At 39.8% G+C, this 22927-nt stretch overlaps 3 protein-coding genes across 3 annotated transcripts in view; all 3 read right to left on the reverse strand.

Moving 5' to 3' along the window:
* The window catches only part of LOC129270853 (uncharacterized), a 95219-nt gene extending 93605 nt beyond the window's left edge, over window positions 1-1614 (reverse strand). The window contains exon 1 of the mRNA XM_064107025.1: window positions 1605-1614. Within this exon, the coding sequence (XP_063963095.1) occupies window positions 1605-1614 (10 nt within the window). The remainder of the gene's footprint in view (window positions 1-1604) is intronic.
* A 3757-nt stretch (window positions 1615-5371) lies between these two features.
* LOC129267738 (uncharacterized) lies at window positions 5372-10642 on the reverse strand. Its single transcript, XM_064107026.1, has one exon. The coding sequence runs from the start codon at window positions 10640-10642 to the stop codon at window positions 5372-5374; it is 5271 nt and encodes a 1756-aa protein (XP_063963096.1).
* Window positions 10643-16414: 5772 nt separating this feature from the next.
* Window positions 16415-20089, reverse strand: LOC135156029 (IgGFc-binding protein-like). The gene is made up of 3 exons (XM_064107027.1): window positions 19088-20089; window positions 17525-17735; window positions 16415-16431 (listed from the first exon to the last, which is right to left on the reverse strand). Exons 1-3 carry the CDS (start codon window positions 20087-20089, stop codon window positions 16415-16417), a joined length of 1230 nt encoding a protein of 409 aa, XP_063963097.1.
* Window positions 20090-22927: the final 2838 nt, after the last annotated feature.

The raw sequence follows: 22927 nt of genomic DNA on the forward strand, positions 1-22927 counted from the left end.
TTATTTCACGAATTTTGTGTAAGCAATGTAATTTTAAAGACATCAGTTCTAAGTAACAAGAGTTAACTGTAAGACAACATTAACTATCAATACTACTGAAAGATAAACAATAACGTCATGAAACCCTGCTATAACACGTGTAAACTCCGGGCGGCGGATCACACCGAAATTCCTGGAAATATCAATCCGCGAGCCAACTCGCACGTAAGTTTGTGACCATACCACATCAAATGAGTAGGAAAAATAGTGCATAACTAAACTGGCTTGTAAATATGTTAAACAACAATAAATCCTATAAATTTGGATTTAAGAAAATACTCTAAATTCGTAGAGTCATAATCATGAGTACATCTTAAGAATTGCGTGTCACAAGACAATATTTTGAAGATATCGACCGCAGAGAACTTCCGCGTGAATTCAAGATACGCAAGGTCCTTCGTTGGAAAGTGTGATGGATTTTCAAAGTATAATCTAAACCTAAATCTCTTCAACAAGGTATTTAAAAGAGGAATACAAAGATATTAATAAACTACACATTCTCATTAAATCTACAAAAGTTTTTGAGCAAATCTCAACATACTGCTGTGTGCTGTGTGCTGTGTGTGCAGGGCAGTGGTTGTGTGTCCTAAACTTTCCTAAAATTTCACTTTTTGGAGTTTTTATCTTCACAGTTTTTACTTGTGGCCAGTATTCATTCTCATTTAAGGACCTGGAAGTACTTTTTTAGGGATATTCTGATGTTGATGAGGAGTTATATCCAGCAATTTTTTGGACATACTGAGATCCTTAGGTCAGCCATCTTGGTGTAGTCCCAGTAACTGTGTTTTGTGACATGTTATGACAGCAAAATATCTAGGTGAGCAGAGGTGAGAACTTGCTTTTTATCATCATTGAGAACTGAAAAGTACACCCTTACTTCAGTTAAGCTATGCTTACTCTTTGTGGCCAGTGGAGAGATACAGGATTTGTGAGCTTTTTATGAATTTTTATACTGTTCTTCATTTATTTTATGGACTTGAAAAAATTTGCCATTAGTTAGTATTAGTATTACTATTAGTATGCACCAGTGAGAAGGATCAACAATTCCATGTACCTATTGGCTATTGGAGCTTTTGGAGTCATTTGGTATTTTCTTTTTCCAATTCTTTGGAATAATTACTGAGAGAATCATTGTGGAATTTGTACGTTCTGCCCTTACACCGTGTTTTCTCCATGATGGAGCCACTGTTACTGAGGCTATCATTTCTGATACTCTTAACTCTTCATATCTATGATTCATTGTGCTCGAACTCAGCAGAGCAGAATATCAACAGCATCCTTTCATCAACTCCATTTGAATTGAGGAGAAACTACCAAAGAAAGAATTACAACAGATTACATGTACCAGAAGTAGGTCATCTCCTAGAGTCTGATGGCAAATGCTTGAGGAGTAGAAAAATGATAATCCTCTCTCTACTCCTGAGTGGTAGACTTGAGCTTAATCCCGGACCCAACACGGTTCTATTCCCATGTGGCCAATGTGGGCATGAAGTTAAAGATGATGATGCTGGTGTAGCCTGTGACCACTGTAATGTCTGGTTTCATTGCCAATGTATGGGAATTACTGACAGCCATTATGAAGCACTGTGTAATGACTCTAACATTTCCTGGATCTGCAGTTGTGGACTTCCAAATTTTTCGCATGGGTTATTCAAAACCTTCATCTCTGTTGACACATCGAATTCCTTTACCCCTCTCATGACTGACGAGTCCTCTAGTCCGTCAAGTCCTGATAATTCAAGCGTAGATAGGTCTTCCTTTTCTCCTCGGCTGACCTCAACGCCATTGAGAAACGCCCCAAGAGTGAAGAAGTCCAAATCTCGTCGAACAAAGCTTCGTGGGATGCAAGTTAACTGCAATGGACTGAAGTCTGAGAAGAGCAAAATGGATTTCCAGGCTGCTCTTGCCCAACATGATCCAGACATAATACTTGGATGCGAATCAAAACTGAATGCTGACGTGCCGACATATTCTATCTTTCCAGAAAACTATGAAGTATACAGAAAGGATCGGAATGCATTTGGAGGTGGTGTGTTTGTTGCAGTGAAGAGGGACTTGGCTTCAATCAGGCGTCCTGAGTTTGATTGCTCTGCAGAAGTATGCTGGGCTTCCATAGACTTTGTCAAAGGAGGGCTGCTCTATCTCGGTAGCTTCTACAGACCACCCGGTTCTAAGGATGAGGTGATTGACGAATTACAAGGTAGCATCAGTACTATCTTTCGAAAGCACAGGAAACTGCCTGCTTTAGTCCTAGCGGGAGATTTTAATCTACCGGATATTGACTGGTGTAAAGTTGTAACATCGAATCCTAGAACTCATGCAATTCATTCTCACTTCCTCAATTTTGTGAATGGATGTAGTTTAACCCAGATGGGTAGGGAGCCTACAAGACCGGCCTCTGGAAATATCTTAGATCTTATACTCACAACTACACCTGATGCTGTGAATAATACCCAAACAAAACCTGGGATCAGTGACCATGACATCACCCTGTTTGACATCAATATGCGACCCAAACTCCAAAGAAAACCAGTGCGGAGAATTTACCAGTATGACAAAGCTGACAAACAAGACATTAAGGAGCGCTGCTCTCAGATGTCATATGACTACTTTGAAAGATCTCCTGAAGACATCTCTGTAGAAGATAATTGGATATTCTTCAAGACTTCTCTTTTGTCAATCATGTCTCACATTCCCCACAGGAACTCGAGGCCCAAGACAAGCCACCCGTACATCACCTCGAAGATCATACGGGAAATGAATAAGAGGGACAGGCTATACAAGAAGGCAAGACGTTCAAGGTCACATTCAGATTGGGAAACATACAAAACAAAGAGAAATTCTGTTCAAAGAGCAAAAGAATCAGCTCACAGTGAATACCTTCAAAATGTTGTTGGAGGAAGTCTTATGACTGACGCAAAGAAATTCTGGAGGTACGTCAAAGCTCAGCGGAGAGAGTCGGTAGGAATCCCAACTTTAAAAGTGGGAAATGTTTCCTATGTATCCAATGAGGAGAAAGCTAATGCTCTAAATGCTCAGTTCTCTTCAGTTTTTACACATGATAATACTTCATCGGTACTACCAGACAAGGGTCCCTCACCGTACACACCAATTGAAGATCTCTTCATCAGCTTACGAGGAGTGAATAAACAACTGAAAGAACTTAACACCAACAAAGCCAGTGGTCCAGATGAAATACCTGCTAGAATGTTAAGAGACTATGCAGATGAGATTAGCCCAGTCCTTACTCATCTCTTCCAACAATCCTATGATGAGGGAATTCTTCCAAGTGATTGGCTAAGAGCTCAAGTGGCCAGCATCTACAAGTCTGGCGACAAGAGTAACCCAGCCAATTATAGACCGGTGTCACTCACATGCATCTGCTGCAAGATCCTAGAGCACATTGTATTGAGCCACATGTCAAAATACTTGGAAAAGAATAACATCATCAACCCAAACCAACATGGATTTAGGAAGGGACTGTCATGCGAAACGCAACTTGTTGAGGCCATCAATGACTGGGCATACAACATCGACCAGCAATGTCAGACAGACGCCTTCTTTCTCGACTTTAGTAAGGCCTTTGATAAGGTATCACACAGGAAGCTGCTCTACAAATTGGAGTATTATGGCATTACTGGTCAAATGCATGGATGGATCCAAGCTTTTCTATCAGGCAGATCTCAGTCAGTTCATGTTGATGGAACATCCTCACCACGAGCCAGTGTACTCTCAGGCGTGCCGCAAGGCTCAGTACTCGGGCCTGTGTTATTCCTGCTGTACATCAATGACATCTGTGAATGCATCTCATCACCAATCAGACTCTTTGCTGATGACTGTGTGCTGTATCGCAAGGTCAAGACAAGAGCTGACCACGCAATTCTCCAGCGAGATCTTTCAACATTATCAGATTGGGCAAAACTGTGGGATATGTCCTTCAATGTCAAGAAGTGTGCCCACATGTGTATCTCATTGAAACGACAACCCTTGGTATGCAACTTTACCATCAGTGACCAACCTGTTCCAACGGCAACCTCCTGTAAATACCTCGGTGTGACCATCACAGACAACCTGAGTTGGAACTCCCATGCACAGAAGATATCCTCCAAAGCTGCTCGTACTCTTGGAATCATACGTCGAGCATTGGGTAAATGTGACCTGAAAGTGAGAGACATTGCGTACAAGCAACTTGTCAGACCTCAACTTGAGTATGCTTCATGTGCATGGAATCCTCACATACAGAAAGATGTAAACATTATTGAGAACATTCAGCGTCAGGGTGCTCGGTTTGTCCTTCATGACTATAGCAGAGAATCCAGTGTAACATCGATGTTGTCAACTCTTCACTGGGATACTCTCCAACACAGACGCCTTCTTAGCCAATGTGAGATGTTCTACAAAATTCATCACAATTATGTTTACATCAACATGCCACATCAGATTAAGTTAAGCAGCAGTTCTCGTCCACAACGTTCACAACACACTGGACATCAGCTCAAGTACACCCAGCCTTTTTGTAGAGTGAACTGCTACATGTACAGTATGTTCCCAAGAACCATCCGTATTTGGAATACTCTCCCAAACGCTGCTGTAACTTCGACCTCTATAGCTGGCTTCCGGGGAGCAACATTGCCTATCATTCAGCAAATGTTGCCTCCCCCTCCCCTTAAGATGCTGTAAGAGGGACACACACGCACCACCCGCACACTGCACCTAGCACACTGTATATAGTGCACCAAGAATACCACCACAGGATCACCACATCACCTGAAGCACTGGCAGCACCTGACACAGCACAACCCTCTCCAGGACAGCGTGTACGCTTTTGGGAGAGTACTTCTTCAAGATCAAGATACCTTGCATAGCATAAAGCGTGAAAACTAAGGAAATCTTGTGATCAATCGAATGAAGCAAACTGCTGTGATTTTACGAACTCGTGTTGTTCTAACTAGTCTACGTACAAGGACACGCGCAAGCGCACAATTTAAAAATACACAAATACTTCAACATGTCATGACATCCCATCCCCCCAAAGGTGACGGAATGTCACTGAATACACATACTTAAATTGTAAACATAACAATACTGAAAATATCACTGGTGGTTGTTCATATAAAAATGAACAAAACAGTTAATAGAACTCCAGAGTTCAAGGTTCGAAATTCAACACTTAGATTTCGATGAAAAACGTCCAAAGTTTGATGTTGATGCACTCAAGTTCGAAGTTAGATATACTAAGAGTCTGGTGAAAATATCCCAAGGTGAAAATATCTCAAGGTGAAAATTTGGCAGAGTTCGGTGTCACCCAACTACTAAAGCCTAAAATGTTAATCTATGAACGTTCAGATTCCTTCATAAGCAGAACAAGCTTTGTCACAGGTCTTTTCAGTTTTGTACCGTCCGCGAATCTCACGTCCACTACTCTGACGAGGTCATCTTTTCCTGGGTAGACACACGTGACTTCCGCCATCTTCCAGGAGCCGCGCTTCAGGTTCTCACCGATGACGAGTACGATGTCCCTCTCTCCTACGTTCTCAGCAGATTTCTGCCACTTCTGGCGTGGTGAGAGTTTGTGGATGCACTCCATCCAACGTCGCCAAAACCCATCTACCATGAAATTGCAGATCTCCCTACGTTTCCGGTGGTTTCCTTTGTATTCTTCACACGGGACTTCGGGGCATGGCAAGTCACCTCTACCTATCAGGAAGTGGTTTGGCGTTAGTGGAGGATGATCCAGGGGTGACGATGATTTTGCAGTTAGGGGTCGACCATTGATCAGGCTGGATATCTGGCAGAAAACAGTCTCCCACTCGACGAAAGTCAAACGATCAGCTTTCACCAGGTGTCTCAGACCTTTCTTAACTTCTTGGACCAATCGTTCAACGGCCCCCTGGTGGTGAGGTCCTCCTGGAGGTCCGAATTTCCACTGAACATTGTACCGTTGGCAATGGTCATTCAGTACTGTCTGATTCAGTTTCAAGTTCAGTTCATTGATGGTGTTATCAGCTCCTCTGAAGGCAGTGCCATTATCGCTGACCAGCAAGGATGGCGCCCCTCTGATGCTTATGAACCGTTCTAGTGCCTGTAGGAACGCTTGTGTAGACAGGTCTTGAACACAGGTGAGGTGCACGGCTCTGGTCACTGCACACGTGAACACAGCACAGTAGCCCTTTGTCGTGGTATTCCGGTTCAGCTTTACATTCACTGGTCCAAGGTAATCAACCAATGTAGTCTTGAATGGGGGTGAGCAAGGAGTGACTCGGAATTCTGGCAAGTCAGCCATCTTCTGTTGCATTGGCTTGCCTCTGTGTCTCCTGCATACGACACAGTCGTACACCACGCGTTTGGATATGTTCACGTCTCCGACAATCCAGTAATGCTTCCTAACTTCTGTTGCCGTTCTCAAGTGACCCCCGTGAAGGGCATGTGCGTGTCTATCTCTCACGATCAGCAGACTGATGTGGCTCTTCTTAGGGAGAAGATAAGGATGTCGCACATCATATGACAATGGAGCCCTGTCAATTCGTCCGCCAACACGGAAGACTTGGTCTTCTTCATCGAAGAATGGGTCCAGTTTCATGATGTTAGGATCCTGGAAGTCAACATCTCGCTGTGCTTGTCTTATCCAGTATAATTCAGCCTCCTTGACAAGTTTTGGAGAAGGGTACATAGAGATCTGTTTTGCGAGCTGCTTCAGCCATTGGTTCTTGGGCAGTTTTTTCACGGAGAGAACTCTAGCGGTCACCATCTTTAACCTGCACCAGCTGGAGAACTTGGTTGAGTCAACTATCGGAGAAGGCTTAGAGACGACGTTGATTCTGAGAGCCAGTGTCTTGGCATTCCGGACATGGAATTTTTTCTGTTCTTCGTCTCCAAGGCTCACAGGAACATTTTCTGGTGTCTTTGGCCAAAACGTAGGTGATTGCTTCAAGTACACTGGTCCCTCAATGACTCGTCTCATTTCATTGGCAGTTCCTCCTCTGGAAACCAGATCGATAACATTCTGATCTGATGGTACATATGCAATGTCCTTGATGGGGTCGAACTCTGTTGTGATCTCGCCAACACGATATGCGACGTAGGACCGGAAGGACTTGGATTGACCTCTTACCCAGCTAATGGCAGTCATGCTGTCTGTCCAGATCTTGGAGTAGGCGATGTTGAGCCGCAAGGCTTTCTTCACAGTAAGCATGAGCCTCGACAACAGAAGGATCGCCTGAAGTTCCTTTCGAGGAATGCTAGACTGCTTCAGTGGAGTGAGTTTGGCTTTTGCACATACAAATGATAGATGTGCTTCAGTGTCCTCAGGGTGAGACCATCGTAGCCAAACACCAATACCCATGGCATCTTCTGAAGCATCGCTTGCTCCGTGCAGGGACACTTCTGGTAAAGGCCTTATCCCCTTGAAAGGCTCTGGGATCAAGCACCTTGGAATCTCAATGCTAGCTACCTCCTCCAAGTCTCTATTGATGTCTCGTAGAATGGCACAAAGTTCACCCTTGTCGTTGAGAGGGGTATCCCAGTCTAGGTTTAGCTGCCATAGCTTTTGCAGGAGAATCTTCGGTCTAACGAGGAGCCCAGATAACATGCCAAACACATCGTAATACGAAGCAGTTTGGGCCAGGATATTGCGCTTGGTAGGAACAAGTAGAGTCGACTTCACCTCCTTTACCCTCAACGTGTCTTTTGAGAGGTTCCATTTAGTGCCCAGGGCAGTGGCATCTGTGCTGTCTTCTGTTTCGTCGCAGGCTTCTGTCGCATTCGATTGCCATTTTCTGATGGTGAAGTTGCCTTTCTGAAGAGTCTTGCTAAGCTTAGATTTGAGCTCTAGAGCCTCTGGGACATTAGTGACAGATTCATTGAGGTCATCAACGTAGAACTGCCTGGCAACCACTTCCTTGAGTTTGTCGTCTTCCGGTGCATGTTCATCTACCACATGTCTAAGGGTGACTATAGCGGCAGTTGGTGAGGGCTTGTCCCCAAAGGTGACAGTTGTCAGTTCGTAGACTTGAATTGGGTGGCTAGAATTCTCTCGAAACACAAACCTGTGGAATCGAGCATCATCAGATTTGATTTTTATGGCTTGATACATCTTGCTGACGTCTGCAATGATGCCCACCTCGTTCTCCCTGAACCTCAGGGCAACTTCAAAGAGATCAGAGTTGATATTCTCACCTTTCATGAGGTAGTCATTCAATGAGTGGCCCTGGAACCTGGCCTTCGCGTCATATACCACTCTGACAGGAGTTGTCTTCGAGTCCTTGGTGACAGCGAAATGTGGCAGGAACCACATCTTTTTTCCAGTGCTTCTGTCTCGCTGTAGCTCCTCTTCTGAGACATGGCGCGAAACACCCCTCTTTAACTGGTCTCTCATCTGTCTACAGTAGATGTCCCAATCTTCATGCCTGTTTTTGAACTGATTCTCAAGGCTTCTCAACCTTTTGACAGCATAGTTGTAGTTGTCTGGCAGGTCATCGGGTGACTTCCTCCATGGCAGTCTGACTTCGTACGATCCATCAGAAAGCTGAGTTACGATCCGTTGCATTGCCTCAGTTGCTTCTTTGTCCAATACATCTGAGGAGCACTTACACTTCTTGGGCTCCAGACCCACAGTCTCCAGACCTATGAACTCTTCCAATGGTCCAATGGCTGACACATTGATGTAGTTCAGCAGTGAAGTTGAATTTGTAGACCGTCCTCCTTGAACAAACCAGCCAAAGGGGCATCTTACAGCGACAGGATCATCAAACTTTTCGCCAAGGATGTATTCTTCCCAGATCATCAAGTGTGTGTTGTCCACACCAAGGAGTACGTCGATGGTTTCGGATGGGGCAGCATGGATATCAATGGCGCTCAGATGCTCATACTGCCGAAGCTGTTCTGGTAGTACAATAGGAGTATCACCGCAGGGTTGATTTATCTCTGTCATGGTTAAAGGACATGACCAATTCCCTGCAATATCTTCAATGTAGCAGTCCAACAGTCTCAATTTCCTTGTTATCTTGCTGCCACCAACAAGACTCAGATCATGGTCCTGGAAAAGGCCTCTCTCTGTCCTTGGAAGAATCCCTTCCCTTAACAGTGTAGCTTGGCTACCACCATCCAACAGGATGCGCACCAGGTGCCGGACATCACCACATCGTAGATAACCAACAACAGTAGGTAAAGTGCTTTGAAGCTTCCCTGTCTCGTTGGTGTGGGCTGTTGTCACGTTGATTGAGGTTGAACGTGGAGATTCCATAGTGTTGCGTGTTTGGTTTGCAGGACCTTGACCACTCTCTCCGTATATGACAGGGCAGACAGCTGCGAAGTGTGAGTCACTGCCACACGTTTGGACTCTGCATGGAGCAACAAACTGACAAGAGTTTTGGTCATGTGGAGGCTTGCCAGCAACACAGTTGTTATGCCCACATCGGTAACAGATATCATTCTTTCTCATTACTTTATATTTCTCATTCTGTGGCAGGCTCTTGAACTTGTTGCAGGTCTTCAAGTAGTGCGAGTCTGCATTGGGGTGGATGGCACACTTGGCGACCCCGGAGTGTCTGGCCTTGCTTGGTTGGCTCTGGTTATCAGAAGTATATGAAGCAGCGCTTGTAGACTTATACACCTTATGTTGTCTTTGTGGAGGGCTAGGCGAATTGTCCCCACTGTTAGGCTTCGCCTTCTCGAGCAGCAAAAGTTGGCTGTATAACCACTTGACCAGACCGGTGAGGGAATCATCAATCCTGTCATCTCTAACACCTTTATAATATGCGATGCGGTGTTCCTCTGGGAGCTTCTGCTTAATCTGACTCAACATGATCTTACTGTTAAGCTCTCCAGATAGGCCAATGGTCTCAGCTTGGGTTTCGAAGTTTTGAAGAGTCTGGACAAAATGACCCATGGCGGGGAGGTTTGTTTTGCCTTTGATCTCGTATGTCCTCAGGTTCTCTAGATCTTTTAGTAGGCTGTCTACTACTTTGTCCTGATCGCCGTAACACTCATCAAGTACCTGCCAGGCTCGTTCAACACTAATGCACCCTTTGATTTTGTCGCGTTCTTTGACATTAATCATTGATTCGGTCAGTTGATGGAAGCATTCCATCTCTGTTAACTCTGTTGCACAGTGGGTGAACAATTCTTTGAAACGCTTGTAGTCTCGAAGGTTCCCATTGAAAGTTGGGAATCTCATTCTTGCCATTCTTGGAGCAGCCGACGTAGCGGTGTGGGGCATAGGAGATGGCGCATATGAAGCTGGACTGGATCTTGGATGTGGAATTGTAGGTGAAGAGGGGAGAAACTGTTGATTGTCCAGGGGAGATTGAGACTGACGGTCGACGACCCTCCTTCCCCGTATTAACACCTGGACGTACTCATTTTCACATTCTCCCATCCATTTCTCCTCCACCTCATACTCTCTCTGATCTTCGATGATATCCATCAGCGCCGAATGTTTCTCTTCCACTTTCTCAAATTGTTGCTCAGCTTTAGTGATGTATTTCTTTAACATGTCTAGATCACCAACGGCATCTGTTGTAAGGCTGTCAATTGTCGATAATGTTCGCGTCAACTGACCCTTGATGTTTCGTCTTGATAGCTTCAACTTGTTGACGTCAGCCATGATGTAAGTTGAAGCAGGTTGATATACACTATAGTTGTTGAAGATGTCACGAATTCGTAAGTTCTGACACGTTGTTGCAATGAACTACAAGGAAGGCGTCTGTGAACTATATGCTCCCATTTATTAGATTATGTCTAATAACATTGTAGTGTTCAGTTATTCAACAACTGTGTGAGATTCCTGTAAATAAACAATAAAGGATAAACATATCTTAGTAAAGAAAGCATTTCTGTACATGTATCATCATTCTTTCCCAAAATATTCATTAAAGACATAAGGAATAATCAATCATGCCCTTTAACCATTTTGCTGTCAAAGGTAGAATTTAACTGAAAGTAATAAGAGAGAATTAATGAAACTTTCCTAATTCAGTCTTAATATCATTGTTTCCCAATTCCAACAAATCTACCCTATATGAAAATATATCATAATTATCTAGCAACAAACATCTGTGAAAAATATATTTGTCTTCAAAATAACAAAAGGTATAGATTTAATCAGTTAAATCTCTAAAACTGTAACAGAAAATTCCTATTGTTTTGTTTCCCTTCTGAATCAATAAAATTCACTTGAAAAACAATTATCAATATTAGTGGTGATTGAATTATTATTTCACGAATTTTGTGTAAGCAATGTAATTTTAAAGACATCAGTTCTAAGTAACAAGAGTTAACTGTAAGACAACATTAACTATCAATACTACTGAAAGATAAACAATAACGTCATGAAACCCTGCTATAACACGTGTAAACTCCGGGCGGCGGATCACACCGAAATTCCTGGAAATATCAATCCGCGAGCCAACTCGCACGTAAGTTTGTGACCATACCACATCAAATGAGTAGGAAAAATAGTGCATAACTAAACTGGCTTGTAAATATGTTAAACAACAATAAATCCTATAAATTTGGATTTAAGAAAATACTCTAAATTCGTAGAGTCATAATCATGAGTACATCTTAAGAATTGCGTGTCACAAGACAATATTTTGAAGATATCGACCGCAGAGAACTTCCGCGTGAATTCAAGATACGCAAGGTCCTTCGTTGGAAAGTGTGATGGATTTTCAAAGTATAATCTAAACCTAAATCTCTTCAACAAGGTATTTAAAAGAGGAATACAAAGATATTAATAAACTACACATTCTCATTAAATCTACAAAAGTTTTTGAGCAAATCTCAACATACCTTGCATAGCATAAAGCGTGAAAACTAAGGAAATCTTGTGATCAATCGAATGAAGCAAACTGCTGTGATTTTACGAACTCGTGTTGTTCTAACTAGTCTACGTACAAGGACACGCGCAAGCGCACAATTTAAAAATACACAAATACTTCAACATGTCATGACAAAGGGTGATATTTAAACAGTGTTTTTGTCTTAAAGGGGAATCCAGCCTTGGCCATAAAATGTTGTGTTGGGAAGGAGAAAAATAAATTAAACAGAATGGTGAAAGTTTAAAAGAAATCGGACATGCAATAAGAAAGTTATAGCTGCTTTAAAATTGAGATCACTAATACTATGTAGATTTCAAATTGGCAACTGGGTAAGTGAATTATGACAAGGGGCAAGGACAACTTTCCCATAGGCCATGTACTTTATTATCAGGATTTGTGGTTTTCTCCTTAGTACCCATCCCCCTGGGGCAGTAATCTAAATATAACCCAGGTAGTATATTGTTTTATGTCCTCATGAAAGAAACATATAATTTGAATAACATTTTTGGGGAAAATGACATTTTAGCCATAATATGTATTGGAGTACATGAAAGAGTAGTCCTTGCCTTACATCACTGTGACATCCCATATGCGGCCAATTTGAAGTCTCCATGGGTATAGTGATTACCAATATTTACAACCTTTAAAAATTCATAACTTTCTTGTTGTTTGTCCAATATTGTTCAAACTTTTACCTATCAACTTGTCTGATTTTTCTTTTCCTTATAAAAACAAGTTTTTATTTGGGTTGGATTCCCCTTTAAAAGTGCATTAGCTTTCTGATTCATAATGGCTTCGAGGGTTAATTAATATTAAAACATTATCAAAGCAGCAATGGCGTCAGTCCATTTTTCAGATTGGGGTCAAAATCATGAGTCCTAAATCAACGTTACAAAAGCGCTCGATCGCACAAAACAGCTCACATACACACACACATACACCCTTACCCACACATATATATACAGTGCGTCCCAGAAAAAACGAAACCGATATTAAGCGATGATTTATCATAACTTAATCACAAATACCATAGACAAATGACCTACCAATGTAAAGCTTAGAATCTCCTCTTTCATCTGATATTACTTAGATTATTCCTCATTCACGCATGAGTGAGCAAAAACAATTTGAAGAAAGGATACCAAAAACTCATTTGGCGGGGGGTATCTGAATTTCAAAAAGAAAATCACATGCCTAAAAAGTTCAATATTTGCTCTTTTATTTGACACCTTAATCACAAAATAATTGTCAAGAAGTAAAAAAGTTATGTTTCCTCGAAATAATGCTTGTATTTCCATAATTTCATTAAATAAACGTGTTTTCACCGGTTTCCCAAAGAAGCTATCGCATAGTTAACAAAATACTTAATGCATGGCTGATCGTCAACAAAACGGAGTGTCGAGTGAGTTTGAACGCTAGCCTGTAAAACCTCTTCATTTTATGAAATCATTTAAATTCAAGCCTTATTTTAAATAACCAGAACTTTGTTATTTCTTGACCATTTTCTGTAATTGAGGTATCAAATTAAAGTGCAGATATTGAACTTTAAAAAAATGTGGTTTTCTGTTTGAAACCCAGATACAGCCCGCCAAATGACTTTTTGGTATCCTCTCTTCAAATTGTTTTTGCTCACTCATGCGTGAATGAATATGTATATATATATATGTATATATATGTATTATTATACATTTTGAGATATAATGTATTATTATACATTTTGAGATATATGTATTATATGTCTACATACTTTCAAAAAATGTTTGTAATAAAAATCTGCGTAAACTTAATTGATTTTTATAGCTATTGGATAATCCTAATTAAACATTACCGATGTAAAACATTTTCTTTTAAGATATACCTATATTTAGTAAATTGATCCAAATATATGCATGGTACTTGTAAAGCCATTATGTCTTTTACATCTTCAGATACCTGAAGAAGGCCGAACTAAATGGCCGAAAGCTTGTACTAATACAAGTTGAAGAAATCCAGGCTATACGTCTCTAGCTTCAATGCTTTTTGAGCTTCTTATATATACATATATATATATAGTATATATGTACAGTGCATCCCACAAAAACGAAATTAACGCATGAGTGAACAAAAAGAATTTGAAGAAAGGATACCAAAAACTCATTTGGCGGGGGGGTCTCTGAATTTCAAAAGGAAAATCACATGCCTAAAAATGTCAATATCTGCTCTTTTAATACATGGCTGATCGTCTACAAAACGTAGTGTCGATTGAGTTTGAACTCTGGCCTGTAAAAGCTCTTCATTTATGAAATTATTCATATTAAAGCCTTCAATTAACCAGAAGTTTCTTTTCCTGACCATTTTCTGTAATTGAGAATGCAACATTTTCCCAAACGGAGCAGTTTTATATCACTAGTGGATGAATGCACACAACACAAACAATGCCTATTTGATTTGAAAAAAACATTTTTTTGAAAAGTGGATTTGTACAAGCCACCACCCCTCCCCTCCGAAAAGAATTCACACCCAGGCATCAGTTACACACAAAACACACACAAACTCACCCCTCCCCAACCTCCCTCACGCATGCACATGCACCCACAGACACTTTGTTCAACATCTACCATCACAACCCTCACACACGCACACATTCATACACCTACATCCTACGTCTCTCTCTCTCTCTCTCTCTCTCTTTCTTTCGTTTAGCTTTAACGCCAAATATCTAGAACTGGAAGGGCAGATTGTTTGATTTCTCCAATAAATCATATTCATTAGTGCAAAAAATGTTTTTTAGAGATGGACTTTGTTTAGAAAGGGGTAATTCTGGAAGAAAATTCTGTTTGATAAATTAATGAAATTTGCTATCGGAAACAAATAATGACAGAGGCAACCCCCCTCCCCCTAAAAAAAACCCAGGACGGCATATTGACAGCTTTCCCTATCATATTTGATATGACTTTGAAATAATATTTTATAAATTTGTACAAAACTTTGATATTCAATTGTTATAACTTTGTAACATGTCTCCATCGATCTTCCATTACGATATTTAAACTGACACCAATAAAAATTGAGAAGGTTTCTAATCTTACCGTAACAGACAGGCGGTTCATTGAGTGTTCCATTATCACACATGAGCTCTGTTAGATTGCTCATACCGGTAGAGTAGCCAGTGTTACAAGCTACAACGATACTTGCACCATGGTCCACTAAATCAACCCTTGTTTGATTTGAGAAAGGAATTGCATCTATGACACAATTTTCTGTTTAGAAAGAGAGAGAGAGAATAAAAAGATGCCCGGGTAACAATGATTCTAAGAAAGCCCTAACTATTGAGTATCCGGGTTTTTTTTCAATTCTGAACTAATAAAGGATGATATTGAAACAATGTTTTTGTCTTAAAATTGCATTAGCTTTCTGATTCGTAATGGCTTCGAGAGTTAATTAATTAAAACTCTGACCATGTTGGGGGTATTTGTTGAATTACCATAACTCTAGAAGTGTATGGTTCTATTCATAAAACGTGGACATACATGTAAGAATAGTCAAGTATCACTCTCAATTCTGTGTGAGTTTCAGGTCACATGACCGAGGTCAAATGTCATTTAAGGTCAATGAACTTTGGCCATGTGAGCAGTAGCGTACCTAGGATTTTTCACAGGGGGGGGGGGCAAAATCGTCCACAAAAAAAAATATACAAAAAAAGGGCCTTCAACCACAAATAAAGGATTTCGTGCCCAAAAAAAAATTAACAAGCAAAAAAAAAAAGGCAAAAGGTCCTCAACAGGATATAAAGGACATTTCACAGCTGAAACAAATTGGTCTTCAACTTCTCGTCAGGGGGGGGGGGGGGCAGGGATAGGTCCCTTGCATGGGTGTGACTCGTCATGTGCATGTGAGGGTATTTGTTGAATAACAATCTTACCATAACAGACAGGAAGTTCAATAAGTGTTCCATTATCACACATGAGCTCTGTTAGAGTGCCCATACCGGTGGAGAAGCCCGTGTTACAAGCTATAACAATACTTGCACCATGGTCCACTAAATCAACCCTTGTTTGATTTGAGAAAGGAATTGCATATATGACACAGTTTTCTGTATATAGAGAGAGAGAGAAAAAAAGATGCCCGGGTAACAATAATTCTAAACAAAGCCTTAACTATTGAGTACCCATTTTATTTCAATTTTAAACTAATAAGGTCTGATATTGAAACAATATTTATGTCTTAAAATTGCATTAGCTTTCTGATTCATAATGGCTTCGAGAGTTATTTATTATGAAAGCAGCAGGGGCGTCGATTTTTTTCAGATCAACACAAAGGCGCTCGATCGCACAAAAAAAAACCCCACACACACACATAAACCATCACCCACACATATTATATATACAGTGCGTCGCATAAAAAAAAACGATTTCGAGATTTAGCGATGATTTATCATAACTTAATATCAAATACAATAGACAAATGACCTACCAATGTAAAACTTAGAACTCCTCTTTCATCTGAAAAATACTTAGATTATTCCTCATTCTCGCTTGAGTGAACAAAACAATTTGAAAAAAAAGGATACCAAAAACTCAATTGGCGGGGGTCTCTGAATTTCAAAAGGAAAATCACATACCTAAAAAGTCCAATATCTGCTCTTTTATTTTATAAATCACAGAAAATGGTCAAGAAGTAACAAATTTATGTTCCCTCGAAACAATGCTAGTATTTCATTTAACAAACGTTTTTCACCGGTTTCCCATTATATCGCACGGTAACAAAAGACTTAATGCATGGCTGATAGTCAACAAAACGGTGTGTCGAGTGAGTCTGGACGCTTGCTTGTAAAACCTCTTCATTTTATGAAATTATTGAAATCCAAGCCTTACTTCAAATAACCAGAACTTTGTTTTTTCCGAAAGTTTTCTGTTATTGAGGTATCAACTTAAAGAGCAGATATTGATTTTTTTTTTAATGTGGTTTTATTTTTGAAACCCAGATACAGCCCGCCAAGTGACTTTTTGGTACCCTTTCTTCATACTGTTTTTGCTCACACATGCGTAAATGAGGAATAATCTAAGTAATTTCGGATGAAAGAGGAGATTCTAAGCTTAGCTTATCAATGTTAAGTCATTTGTCTATTGTATTTGTGATTGAGTTATGATAAATCATCGATAAGTATCGGTTTCGTTTTTTTTTGTGGGACGCACTGTATATATAAATATATAATATAATAATATAATTAAATCACTGTGTAGGGAAATTGTGAAGTGGATATGGGGGAAAACACGCCATGACTTGATATCGAACCCATCTCACTCAGATCGAAGGACTAGAGTCATCGACCCCCCCCCCCTCAATGATTAATTGTAATGCCCAAACATGCACAATGTTATAACTTCCACTTCGTCAATGTATTCATTTGAACTTTGTGCAATAAGAATCCGGTTCATAAACAGTTCATCAAATAATCGATTGAGTGGCAGTGGATTAAGTGTCTACGTTATTATACAAACATTTAAAAACCCTACCGGAATTCAGAAAAGAGGGTAAATTGTATAAATTGCAAAAATACTATTAAAGGAATTTATATGAAATTATTGTAGGACTCAAGACGATGTGTAGACCAAGCGACAATGTGCCATAAAAATGACACCCTATCAAAGAGTGCATGAATTGGCAATGACTCATATTTTTCTCACCTTGCGATGTAGTCAAGTCTTTGTCACTTGAGCCAGCCCGGTACAAGTACGTTCTGCCAAAGGACGTACCGTACACCACAGCATGAAACCCTGGGTAGGTTCCCTGCCCGTCGCCCTCTACTGAATATCTTCCGTGGGTAGCAACCATCCATTTTGAGCACATTTCGATCCCATCCAGTATTTGTAGAGAGTATTCCTCATCCCACGGTACCTAGATAAAAATTGCCAGAATTTACAATGGGGAGTTTCAATGTAATGTCATTAATTTTACGCACGGCTGATAGTTGATAAAGAAAAACCTCAGCTAAATTTCTCTATACAACTTTCTTGTCAACTCAAATGAATATTTCAGTCACTTATTGTTTGTTTGCAATATTCTTGTTGAGAAAAAGTTATAATCATAAAACGTCTTGAATCATCCTCGTAGGTAGTTCATTTAGAGTATTTTTCCATGCAATGTACTCCGTGAATGATGGAAATAGTAACATGGCAAAGTCTTCTCTGTTTTCTTTGACACCGACAGTTCTGCTTTGAATAAAACATCAAACAAGGCTGTCAAAGAAAAAAGAATAATACATTAATGACAGGGTTAGTACAAATCTGCGTTCATGTCAAATCAAAGACTTTAAAACTCGACAAGTTGCCACCTTTTGCTGGGACTTAAAATTGTCATGGAATTATTCAGTCTACCAAATTAGGAATTGCCACTTTCGTAGCTTTTACGCCTTCTATTTTCTGTACCTAACTGACCAGCCTAAAAAGAGGAAACGTACCGTTTTTGATAGGTTTGATGTTATATAAGACATTCCAACTTTTAGCATAAAGAAAGACAATAAAAGTAAGGGATATGGAGGTCCCTATCCTGTATAGACCTGTATTGACCGCACAGAAACGTCGTTAGCGATAACAGAGGCCCTGTTACAACAGGTAATGTGGCAGCTATGCCTAATGTTACAACCCGGGTTACAACCATGCATTATTTACACATTGAAATAAATGCTTTGACTTCACAATCCGAAAGACGTGACTGGGCGCTCTGTTACGCTAACAACGTAACACAATGTTCTGACACTTGACAACCTGACAGCTCCCTCAAGCATACTGAGCATTATCAGTTTCCAACCAACAACTAAAGGTTAATCACAAAAGTCTAATCAAAGTCTTTGACAAGTCCATGATTCCGTTGCGATCGTCATATTTTTTTCATTTATATATTTATCTTTTTTTTTTACTTGTTTTTATTTATTTTATTTTATTCATTTTTTTTGTGGGGGGGGGGGGCCTTTTTTGACAGGGTCTATCACATACAAAATGGAGAATTGTGGAAGGGACAGGATGCTAAGACGGTAGCCCGCTGGTAGTTGTGATTACTAGATGGGGTACTACCTCATCTAAACTAAGGGAGGAAAGTAATTTGCATGTTTGGATCATATTTTTGCTTCAGATGTGAACAGCGAGTAGTGACATCGTGGTGATTAAAACATGAATGGGTAGAGATCATTATACGTTTAAGTTTTTATACCAACATGCAATGAGGTACCTACCACGGCTACTTACACTTACCGATAGAAGTTGATCGTTTTGGTAAATTGAAATTCCCATGAATTGCTTGCACTCTGCAGTCATTCCAATATATGTGGTATCATTTGATGACGTCTTGTTGAACTCGAAGACTGGAATCGTTGTTCTTGTGACATACTGGTTGATAGGGTTAACTCGAATCATTGACGGATCACTGTAGGAATTATTGTCTAAACTCCTCCCTTTGCTATACTGCATTACTGAGATGGGTTTGTCTGCATGCACGAAAGTCATGTTTTGAGAAGGGTTATCAACTGTGATATAATCACCCATGTTCATAGTCACAGTATTGTTATTGTACATCGCCGTTGTACCATTCCGACTTGCTACTATCTGAAATACGTAGCCGGAAAGTCGTCTTGGGAACGGGCTCAACACATGGAGGATTCCCCATGCTTTCACTGGAGCTAACTGTTCAGCAAGATGGTCACAGAACTTGATGTCTTCAGGCACATTAGCACATTCGGTACCCACTGTTACTGCAATCGAAGAGTTTGCGGTGATCCGAGATCCTGTTATGTTTGTAGATTTTGAGATCAATTGGAAAGAATCAAAAGGTAGAAGAACTAGTCTCAGGGTGTCGCCATCGTTATAGGTATCGTTCTGGAGCTGAATGGACGAAGTTATAAAGATTTCAACCATCACTGTCTTGTTGAAAGCAGATATCATTATAGTGTCATTAAACAAACCAGATATCAGGGTGATAAAGTATTCCTTACCAAGGAACTCCGCGGGTATCAGGGAAAATGTGTCCGATGTTTTGAATGCGAGGTTATATGAAACAATTGCTACGTCTTGATCTGATGTTACAAAGACCGTCGAATTGATAATTCCCGCTTCTGCCTCCTGACTTATCAGAGACGCCGGTAAGGTATAATTGTATGGAGGAGACCCAGGTGGCAGGATGATATGGTCTACATATGATCTCCCCGGGAACGACACTCGAATGACGGTTTCTTCTTGTCCCAACGTTTGGAAAACCATACCAATAACAAAATGAGTAGAAACGCGGTAATTCGACGTCGGTGCGAATATGTACTGTCTCCCACAGTTTACAGAAGGAATGCAGAATGCAAAAAACCCTGAGAATTAACATGAAAAGAACATATAACAGTGTTAGTATGTTGATATCGACTACTAACATAATCTGATAGTCATTAATTGCTTGTGTTGATTAGAATTATTCTGAACGCCTTACTTGAGTAACTACTAAATTAAAATGTGTAATTATAAAGCTTTTGTTTTAATATTTTGCTAATTTACCCAGGTAATAAATCTTGTAAGCAGATGATTTGCATAAATCCACTTTTAAAGTCATGTATAATAATGCCGAAATACCTGATAGAATTAACTTGCTCTATGAGTCCATTATCAATATAAATATTAAGACATTTTGTCGACCTAGTAGAAATTAGAAATGTCTTCGTTTTTTTTCTAACATTTATCTTAAAGACGTTTTCTCTTATACCAGTTACCTAGCGAGATTACCGGATTTTGTACATTTAAAGAAACATTCTGTATATTATCACCAGTAACATAGACAACTACATCAGTTTAAACAGATCATACAGCATTATCAGGACGTTCTGATATTTCGTTGATAAAAAATAAAAAGGAACAGGAGCAAGTACACTGCCCTGTGGTACCCCTACTGATAATTCCTTTATAGAAGAGTTTATACCTTTTGAACGAGCAAGTTGTTTTCTTTTAACTCTTTAAGAGCCATTGGCAGCTATAGTTGCCCATAGCCCTCTAGTGCCACTGGCAGCTATAGTTGCCCAACTAACTTTTTTTTGTTTAACCAATTTTACAGCCAGAAAATCAACACTATATTCTGTGTTTTTTATGTTGTTATATTGGCAAGGAATTCACAATTGATTTTGTTATATAATGAATAGTGGTTTACATAGACATTTTTTGAGTAAATGGCATTTTTGCATCATTATTTTGAAGAGTTGATTTCGGATATTGCCGCGATCTGATTCAAAATTTCCCCTATAGACACGTGTGATATAAAGATTGTGTGTAGCAATACACGTACTTCTACGGGCAGAGCAAAGGCGAGTGTGCGAAGGCATTCAGCTCAGAATTGACCAATGACAGAGCGGTACGATGTCTCTCACCCAACGCTACTCGCCCATTCGCTATTGTTTTATGAATATTCATGAGCTATCGATCGGCTCTTCTGCATGTTGTTGTTGTTGTTATCTTGGGTTTTGAGGCGCGCGTGTCATTCAGATATTAATATTTACGCAGGCCGGTATGGTAGTATTCTTGTGTCAAGGCTTTTTTCTGCCTGCAAATGTGCACGGTTTGGGGGAGATTTTTTGGGGGTAGGGGGGGGGGGGGAAGGTCTTATACTTTGTTTTTTTAGCATTCTCACAAAATTGTTCTCGTTATAAATATATGAGTAAAGAAGGCTGTCATTTCCAACTCTCATCGCACTGCAATCATCACACTCATTATTTATTTATTCATTTATTATTATTATTATTATCATTATTAGTATTACTATTATCGTAATCATTATTATCATTATTGTTATTGCTATTATTATCATTATTATTCTCCTTTACCTTCTTATTATTAATGTTATTGCCATCAGAATCATCATCATCATCATTATGATTATTATTAAAAAATAATTGTTGTAATCATATCAATTGCATTCCTTCTGCAGCCAAACTCTCTCTTCATAAACTTAAGATCAGGTAAATAACGGTTCATATTCGTTTGTGTTTTTATAGCCCAAACCATAAATAAAGAATGATTGACATTGTTATGCTTATCAATATCATATTCAAACTTCTCACAAAAATATGAATCGTTCAATATTCTCCTCGAATCAAATAGGAAGAAGCAAAACAAATACATGTGATAATTAAAACGGCCGATAATACCGCTTTATTCGTCTCAAGATGTTTTGAGGAAAAGAAAAAAAGGGATACATTAACAAAACCGATCAGACCGACCTGTTAGTTGCTGCATCATTGAAGTCACTATCAAGGGGATTTTAAAACGACTTTAGAGAGTAGAAATGAAAATGATAACGATGATAACGGGTTGAATATTACATTTCTTTATACCACGCATATTATTGTACACTATGTTATCTGAACAAATAAATTTCTTTTACCACGGATAGTGCTACGAGCTGGGGAGGCCCTGGGCGGATGCAGGATTTTTCTGTAGGGGGGCAAATTGTTTTCTCTTTACCTGGGTCACCCATAAGAAATCAATACCGGAACCTTTGAAAGTATTCAAATGTCAAATCAAAAGACGCGCGTGAGCCCCGATTTCTATGAACATCCTGTGCTAAATTACTCTCCTAGATAATAGGTCAGAAGGGAGCGCGGATTAAAGATTCCTCATGAAAGAGAGTCTGGGCATCTATTGTTCATGACTTGGTGGCATGACCAAAAGAATGTAGTCACGTAGAATGTTAACAGGTGGCTACTTTGGTCAGACCAGTAATACAGAACAAATAGGCCTATTTTCTTTTTGAAAATTTGTATTGATTTTTTTGTTTGTAACTGATTTGCATTCCCTCTTCTTTGATTCACGAAAAATAAACTTTTTTTTTCTTACTTCTGTGCACTTTGCCAAGAACGCCCATATTATTTTGTGGGATTTTATACCCCAAACTTGTAAGTATTGAAACTGTCCGACCCCTCTTTATCTTTATTTCAATATATCATCTTAAGTTCTTTTATATTTTGTCTCCTTCTGACTGGCAATAACTTTGTTTGTTACACTACGAATAAAAAAAATTACAGAGTCTTATTTTGAAGACTACACGAATGAAAGGGTACGGTTGGCCGC

This window comes from Lytechinus pictus, chromosome 11 (assembly GCF_037042905.1).
Source record: "Lytechinus pictus isolate F3 Inbred chromosome 11, Lp3.0, whole genome shotgun sequence".
Taxonomy (NCBI): domain Eukaryota; kingdom Metazoa; phylum Echinodermata; class Echinoidea; order Temnopleuroida; family Toxopneustidae; genus Lytechinus; species Lytechinus pictus.

What these genes read in the sequence shown, in the direction of transcription:
- LOC129267738 (XM_064107026.1), bottom strand. Translation starts at nt 10,642, where the DNA reads ATGGCTGACGTCAACAAGTTGAAGCTATCAAGACGAAACATCAAGGGT.
- LOC135156029 (XM_064107027.1), bottom strand. Translation starts at nt 20,089, where the DNA reads ATGGTTTTCCAAACGTTGGGACAAGAAGAAACCGTCATTCGAGTGTCG. An exon ending in AAAACGATCAACTTCTATCG is followed by an intron (nt 17,736 to 19,087) that starts GTAAGTGTAAGT and finishes ATTTTTATCTAG; the next exon opens with GTACCGTGGGATGAGGAATA.